General features: G+C 43.7%; 1 protein-coding gene across 1 annotated transcript; it reads right to left on the bottom strand.

Annotated features, from left to right (window-relative positions):
- Positions 1-286: 286 nt before the first annotated feature.
- LOC146201087 (uncharacterized) lies at positions 287-4,281 on the bottom strand. Its single transcript, XM_084592486.1, has one exon. It carries the CDS (start codon positions 4,279-4,281, stop codon positions 3,184-3,186), a length of 1,098 nt encoding a protein of 365 aa, XP_084448612.1. The 3' UTR covers positions 287-3,183.
- Between the last annotated feature and the right edge of the window lie 3,709 nt (positions 4,282-7,990).

Raw genomic sequence — 7,990 nt, 5'->3', positions numbered from 1 at the left:
GACTCGATCCGAGTATTTCGGTTTGGTGGACACGGGAACGGAGCGCTTGCCTCCGAAATTTTGCTGCACTACGTACGGCGCCCCCTTCATGGATCTCTTCCTTGTCGTGGCGGAGGGGCTTGCGAAACTCGATAAAGTCGTGAGCTCTGCTGTGTAGGGCCACCCAAGATAGACAGGTCACGGCAGAGAGTTTATTTATTTTATTTACAGAAGACTGCTGGCTTTATTGCAAAGCCTTAAGCAGGAGTGGGTGTAAAATACACTTTGACAAAAAGAAAACCTCCCTGAGGTACACGCAACTCAGCACACAATAAAGAAAAAACATTATACAATATTAGACGACGCCTGGCGTCAAAATGAGCACTGGGGAAAATGTTGAATGCTGCAAAATTGTTACAAATTCCTAAGCGACTCCGTAAATGATTCCACAGTAGAAGCCTCTACAATATTCGCTTTGAGGACATTCCATTCCCGCACAGTACGGGGGAAGAAAGAATTCTTGTATGTTTCAGTGCGGCATGAGTATTCCTTCACTTTTAAAGAATGGTAGGATCGTGTCGAACGACCCGGGACGAGCTCAATGCTGCTGTTAATTCCTAATTTGTTGTGAACAATCATGAACATATATTTAAGCCTCTCGCGGTATCTCCTGAGCTGCAAAGAATCCAAATTTGCTTTCTCAAGTAGCATGGTAGGGGACGTCTGCCAGGTGTATGAATTATAAATAAATCGCACTGACTTTCTTTGAATATTTTCGAGTGTTTTAATGTTTTCTTTAGTATAAGGGTCCCACACAACAGAGGCGTATTCTAAAACAGGTCGGATAAAAGTTTTGTAAGCTAGTAACCTAATTTCCTGCGTAGAGTACCGGAGAGATCTTCTTAAAAAGCCAAGTTTTTTCATAGCTTTATTTTTAATATTAGAAATGTGTGTGTTCCATCGTAGGTCAGAGCTAATCGTTAATCCCAAATACTTGTAGCTGTCCACGGTAGACAGGGGATGGTTATTAATAGTATAGGCAAAACTTAATGACCGCTTCTTCCGCGTAATAGACATTGAAACTGTTTTTTTAGTATTAATACTCATCTGCCACGTTGAGCACCAATCATGAATTTTAGCCAAGGCGTCATTAAGAAGAAGCTGGTCAGCAGGAGTTCGTATTTCATGATATAATACACAATCGTCGGCAAACAGCTTGATTTTGACAGGAATTTCTTTAACAATGTCATTTATAAAAATTAAAAAGAACAATGGCCCAAGTACTGAGCCTTGTGGGATACCGGAGCTTACCAAAGCTGGGCTCGAACATGCATTGCCGATTGATATGGACTGATATCGAGACGATAGATATGCTTGTATCCACGTCAACAGTAGATCGTTTTTAAAGATAGTATTTAGCTTTAGCAAGAACTTACTGTGTGAGACCCGGTCAAATGCTTTTTCGAAATCTAAAAAAATGACATCAATTTGACATTGGTTATCAATGGCTGCGGCAAAATCCTGCATCGTCTCTAGAAGTTGGGTCACTGTAGAGAAGCCCTTGCGAAAGCCGTGTTGCCGGTCGTCAATTACGTGATTGGTTTCCAGGAAGGCTGATATATGCCCAAAAAGTATATGTTCAAGTATTTTTGAAGAAGTACACAGTAAAGATATTGGCCTATATGAGCTAAGTAGAGATGAATTTTCAGTTTTGGGAATAGGAATAATTTTTCCGTGCTTCCAGTCCTCCGGGAGCTCGGCGTTTAATAGAGACTTCTTAAATATGAGCGTTAAGTACTTGGAACACCATTCGGCATATCTCACAAGAAACGTATTTGGTATGTCATCAATTCCCGGCGTCTTTTTTGCGTCACAACTGAGAAGCAGAGAGAAAACACCTTCTTCAGTTACAGATACATCAGTGATAGGCGGACAAGCTGAGTTCAAATGAGGCTTTCTACCATCATCGTGCGTAAACACAGTACAAAAGAAACGGTTGAAAGACGAGGCAATCTGTGTCGCATCAGTAATCAGTTCGCCGTCAACGACAACGCTGTACACAGGTTTCTTTTTCTTTGATAACTGCCGCCAGAACTTTGCAGGGGACGAAACAAGAAAGTTTTTCATAGATACGCTAAAGTGATACTCTTTTGCTTTTTTGATACTGTGTTTTAAGTTCAAGCGCATATCAGACAGTTTAGCAGCATCAACTGCCGACTGGCTTCGCCGAAGTTTTTTGCGAACTCTCTTAATCTTTCGTCCCATGCGTACAAGTTCCCTCGTCATCCAAGGGCTGCTGGCGCGTAGGGTAATTACCCGAGTAGGCACAAAACGCGAAATGCAATTCAGAGCAAGGTTCTTAAAGAAAACCCAGAGATTTTCTACTGAGCAGTCGCAGGATTCGTAAAGAACCACAAAATCTGAGAATGAAATATCAAGTAAGTCTAAAACTGCAACATCATCAGCACGCGAGAAGTTTGGCACAACACGCACCTCTTTCTTTTTATTTTTCGGAAGAAGCAATGGAATGTTTAAAGATACCATAACATGGTCAGATATGCCTTCGAAATATTGAAGTAGAGGACCGCGACGAAAGACATTGTTACTAACGAAGAAAAGATCAAGAATGGATTTCTTATCCTTTTGTATACGCGTTGCTTGCTTTACTAATTGAGTTAAATCGTGATCAAGTACGATGTCTACAAGAAGTTCGGCTGATGAGCAGAGCGGCTCTGGAAACTGTTTGTCCCAATTGACGAGCGGCATGTTAAAGTCTCCAGCCAATAGTACATTACTTGATTGTGCTTTTGTAGTACATAAGAACTCATTTAGTTTCTCAAAGAAAACACAGTCACCTCGTGGTGGGCGGTAAAACGCGCCAATAACAAGACTAAGTTCATTTAGAATTAGTTTACAAATGACGCATTCAATTCCTTGCACGTCAGGTAGCCTGATTACTTGGAAAGATTCTTGAAAAAGAATTGAAACACCACCACCGCGAGAAGTCCTGTCTTTGCGCATAATTCTGTATCCTGGTGGTGTAATTTCTTCATCAGTGATATCAGAGTGCAGCCAGGTTTCGGTGATTACAATGATATGCGGGTTATGCGCCACTACTATACTTTCCAAATCCTCAGACTTGTTCACAATGCTCCGGGCGTTAAACTGAATACATTTTAGCGATTTAATTTGATTGTTATCGATTCATTGGTCACTTTGTTTTCGATTCCGGCTGCCATGCTCTAGGACTCTTTCTTTGCTAGTGTCATCCCAAACAAACAGATCGTCACCAATTTTTATCTTGTTGTAGATTAGCTTAACCTTCTGACCGGCTTTTCGAATCTCTGCGGTGCTTTCCCAGAGATTCTTCCGTATCTGCCGCGTGGTATACGAAAAGTCTTCTGAAATAGAGTAATCGGTGTCTTTTAGTTTCGAGCAGTTTTTCAGTGTGTTAACTTTCTCACGATGATCCATCAGCTTGATAATAACAGGTCGATGCTTGTTAGGTTGCTTGCGACCGATTCTATGAATTCTCTCGGCTGAAACAACTTTCGTGTCCATTTTGTCACAGAACACGCCTTTCAACACACTCTGTGACAGTTCTTCGTAAGTTTCATTCAATTTTTCAGGAATTCCGAACACGATTACATTATTTCGTCTGCCCCGGTCTTCTAGGTCGACAAGCTTCCTTTCTAAGCCTGTAACTCGTGATTCTAGCTCCCGGCTTAAATCTCTGAATTCATTTATAGCTGACGTGAATTCTTCCACTTTGTGCAATTTGGCCTCAATTTCGCCCAGTCTCCGCTGAATATCTTTCTGGCCTTCAAGGAGCTGGGTCAGTAGCTGTTCAGTGGGTGGCCCAGGGTTGGACTCAATGTCGCCACACAGCATAAGTAGAGACAATACGAAGTCACGACCAATAAAATAAACTTCAAGCACTCTACGTGGGCATGTCAGCTGGATAAGGCATATATTATTGGATTTGATTGTAGAAACATTGCTACTAACCTGCATGAAAAACAGGAATGGATTTGACATGGTGTCGACTGGATGCCAGCTGACATGCCCACTGAAGAAGGATGATGGCAGGAGGGCTTTTATATCGTGGTTCGTCGATGACGTCGATGAGGCAGCACGTGGCGATCCCCAGCAGTCACTCAGATACGGAAATTCTTTTTCTTTTGCGCAGTCTCCGTGCTGGCGTAGGCGTTCAGCGAGGATGAATTCCGTGTTCACAGCGCCGGCTTCCGCAGTCGAGACGATTAGGGCAAACTGCATGAAAAACAGGAATGGATTTGACATGGTGTCGACTGGATGCCAGCTGACATGCCAGTTCTGACAAAATGTGATTCACTGGAGGAGGTAATGGCAACCCACTCCAGTATTTTCTGCCAAGAAAACCCTATGGCCAGTCACAATATCATTAAAGATATGGCGCCGGAAGATGAGCCCCCAGGTTGGATGGCGTCCCGCATGTTACTGGGGATGAACAAAGGGCGATTCCTAGTAGCTCCAGGACGAATGAAGCGGCTGGGCTAAAGCCAAAAGGACGCTCAGTTGTGGATGTGTCGGGAAGCGACCGGAAAGTCCGATGTTGCAAGGAGATATATCACATAGCAACATGGAATGTAAGGTCTATGACGCAAGGTAAACTGGATGTCGTCAAGCGAGAAATGGACAGATTGAACATTGATATCTTGGGTATCAGCGAGCTCAAGTGGACCGGAATGGGAGAATTTAACTCCGGCGACCATTATGTCTTTTATTTGGGCACGAATTCAAGAGAAGGAATGGGGTCGCTCTCATAGTAAACAGAAGAATGGGCAAAGCAGTGCTAGGGTACAACCCCAAAAACGACCGAATGATTTCACTTCGGATCCAAGGTCACCCTTTCAACATAACAGTTATCGAAGTCTATGCACCGACCACTACTGCTGAAGAAACTGACGTTGAGATTTTATGCGGACCTACAATGCCTTTTAGACCACACCCCATCATCAGACGTCGTTTTTCTCATTTTTTCTCATAGGAGACTGGAATGCTAAGGTCGGGAGTGAAGAAATATCCGGAATTATAGGCAAGTTCGGTCTTGGCGAGCCAAATGAAGCTGGGCAGAGGCTAGTAGAGTTTTGTCAAGAAAACAACCTGACCATAGCGAAAATGCATTTTCAACAGCACAAGAGGCGCCTGTACACATGGACTTCACCGGACGGTCTGTACAGAAATCAGATCGATTATATTCTTTGCCGGCAGAGATGGAGAAGCGCTATACAAGCAGCAAAAACAAGGCCTGGGGCCGATTGTGGCACCGATCATCAGCTTCTTGTTGCCAAAATTAAGCTTCGATTGAGGAAAACGCAGAAAACTAGAAGGCCTTTCGGGTATAATCTGGATCAAATTCCATTAGAATATGCTGTGGAAGTGAGGAATCGATTTCAAGAATTAGATCTTGAAGACAGAGAGCCCGAAGAGATGTGGACTGATGTTCGTGATATAATACAAGAAGTTGCTACTAAGGTAGTTCCAAAGCAAAAGAAATTCCAGAAAGCAAACTGGTTATCTGAAGAGGCTTTGCAAATAGCTGAGGAAAGGAGGATGGCAAAAGTTATGGGGGAAAGAGAAAGATACAAGGTTCTCAATGCAGATTTTCAGGAAATAGCAAGGAGAGATAAGAATACCTTCCTGAACATACAGTGCCAAGCATTGAGGACAACAGCCAATTAAGGAACACAAGAGCTCTGTATAAGACAATCAAAGATATCAAAGGAAGCTTCTGTGCTAAGCTGGGCGTGATAAAGGACAAACGAGGCAAGGACCTTACTGAAGCCTCAGAGATAAAGAAGAGGTGGCAGGAATACACCGAAGAACTGTACAAGAAGGACCCGAATGTGCAAACCCAACATAAGACGGTTGTGACTACTGATCTCGAGCCGGGCATCCTGAAGAGTGAAGTTGAATGGGCCTTAGCCAGCCTTGCTAAGAACAAAGCTAGCGGAATTGATGGCATTCCAGCTGAGTTGCTTCAAAACCTCAACCATGACGATGTTAACATTCTGCATACATTATGTCAGAAGATTTGGACAACCCTGCAGTGGCCACAGGATTGGAGGAGGTTAGTTTACATCCCCATTCCAAAGAAAGGCAGTGCCAAAGATTGTTCCAACTACCGCACGATCGCGCTTATTTCGCATGCTAGCAAGGTGATGTTGAAAATTCTCCAAGGAAGGCTGCAGCAGTACGTGGATCGGGAGCTTCCGAACGTGCAAGCTGGGTTTCACAAGGGCAGAGGAACTAGAGACCAAATTGCCAACCTTCGCTGGATCATGGAAAAAGCAAGAGAGTTCCAGAAACCCATCTACTTCTGCTTTATTGATTATACGAAAGCGTTTGACTGCGTAGATCACAGCAGATTGTGGCAAGCTCTCTAAGGGATGGGAGTTCCAATTCACCTCATCTGTCTCCTCAGGAACCTGTATGAAGGACAAGAGGCCACAGTCAGAACTGGGCATGGTCTTACTGATTGGTTTCCGATTGAGAAAGGAGACAGGCAAGGCTGCATACTGTCGCCCTGCCTATTTAACCTATATGCAGAGTGCATCATGAGGAAGGCCGGTCTGGACGAGTCCTCAGCTGGAGTAAAGATTGCTGGAAAATGTGTCAACAACCTTAAATATGCGGATGATACCACTTTAATGGCAGAAAGTAAAGTGGAACTCAAGAGACTTCTGATGCGCGTACAAGAAGAGAGTGAGAAGTTTGGGCTTAAACTGAACATTAAAAAGACAAAGATCATGGCGTCTTGCCCTATCAAGTCCTGGAGCACCAATGGACAAGAAGTGGAAGCTGTGACAGATTTTCTCTTCTTGGGCTCCAAGATTACCTCGGAAGGAGACTGCAGCCATGAAATTAGGAGACGCCTGCTTCTGGGAAAGAGAGCAATGGTTAGCCTTGACCGCCTAGTAAAGAGCAGAGACATTAGTCTACCAACCAAGATCCGCATAACTCGTGCTATGGTCTTTCCAGTTGTGATGTATGGATGCGAGAGTTGGACTGTGAAAAAGGCTGACCGCTGAAGAATTGACGCGTTTGAATTGTAGTGCTGGCGAAGACTCTTGAGAGTTCCTTGGACTGCCAGAAGATCAAATCAGTCGATATTGTCGACCATAAACCCTGACTGCTCATTGGAGGGTCAAATTTTAAAGTTAAAGCTCAGCTACTTTGGTCATCTGATGAGAAGAGAGGAGTCGCTGGAGAAAGATTTGATGTTGGGAAAGGTTGAGGGTCGCCGGAGAAGGGGTAGGCAGCGAGCGCGATGGTTAAAGGGCAACTCCGGTGGTTTTTTCATCATTTTGTGTTTTTAGTTGAATCACATTCCTCGGCATATCCTGACTCCAACACAAAAAGCAGTTCTTCGAAATTATGATTAGAAGTATTTTTAAAAAAGAAAAACAGCAAATCGAAAGCGAAACTCCTTTCGTGGCAAGAAACAACGTCCCATGTGACGAAATGGTGACGTCATACTCAGTATTAGAAAAACACTTGTACGTGCGTTGGATGGTGAAAATAAAATATGGAAATCATGACGCACTGCATAAAATGTCTGAAGTAGTTCAATATAAGGCTCACAATTTCATAATCACTCGGGAAGTGGACAGTAACGCCGGTATACTGTTTGTGATGTCAGAGACTCACTGCTGCCCGCAGAAATACTCTCAACTTAAGCCATGAAAACACCATATTTTAAAGCCGTGTTGCGCGTGACCAGTTTATCGTACGACGCCCAAATTTTGTAGAATGCGTCAGGACGGAGAAGAGAACCTATAGTAAAATCTTTACTGCAATACTAGAATGTCAAAAAACCTCCGGAGTTGCCCTTTAAATGGCATCCTCGAGGCACTGCAGATGAAGTTATGTGATGTTAGGAAGATAGTGAGAGACAGGAAAGCGTGGCGTGGCATGGTCCATAGGGTCACGAAGAGTCGGACTCGACTGAACGACTGAACTGAACTGA

Source organism: Amblyomma maculatum, chromosome 2 (genome assembly GCF_055883805.1).
Source record: "Amblyomma maculatum isolate TAMU_Amacu chromosome 2, ASM5588380v1, whole genome shotgun sequence".
Taxonomy (NCBI): domain Eukaryota; kingdom Metazoa; phylum Arthropoda; class Arachnida; order Ixodida; family Ixodidae; genus Amblyomma; species Amblyomma maculatum.
Note: the sequence above shows the minus strand (reverse complement) of the source record. Positions and strands in the feature narration are given on the sequence as shown.

Excerpts from the sequence above, each read along its gene's own strand:
- LOC146201087 (XM_084592486.1), bottom strand. The coding sequence starts at position 4,281 with ATGTCAAATCCATTCCTGTTTTTCATGCAGTTTGCCCTAATCGTCTCG.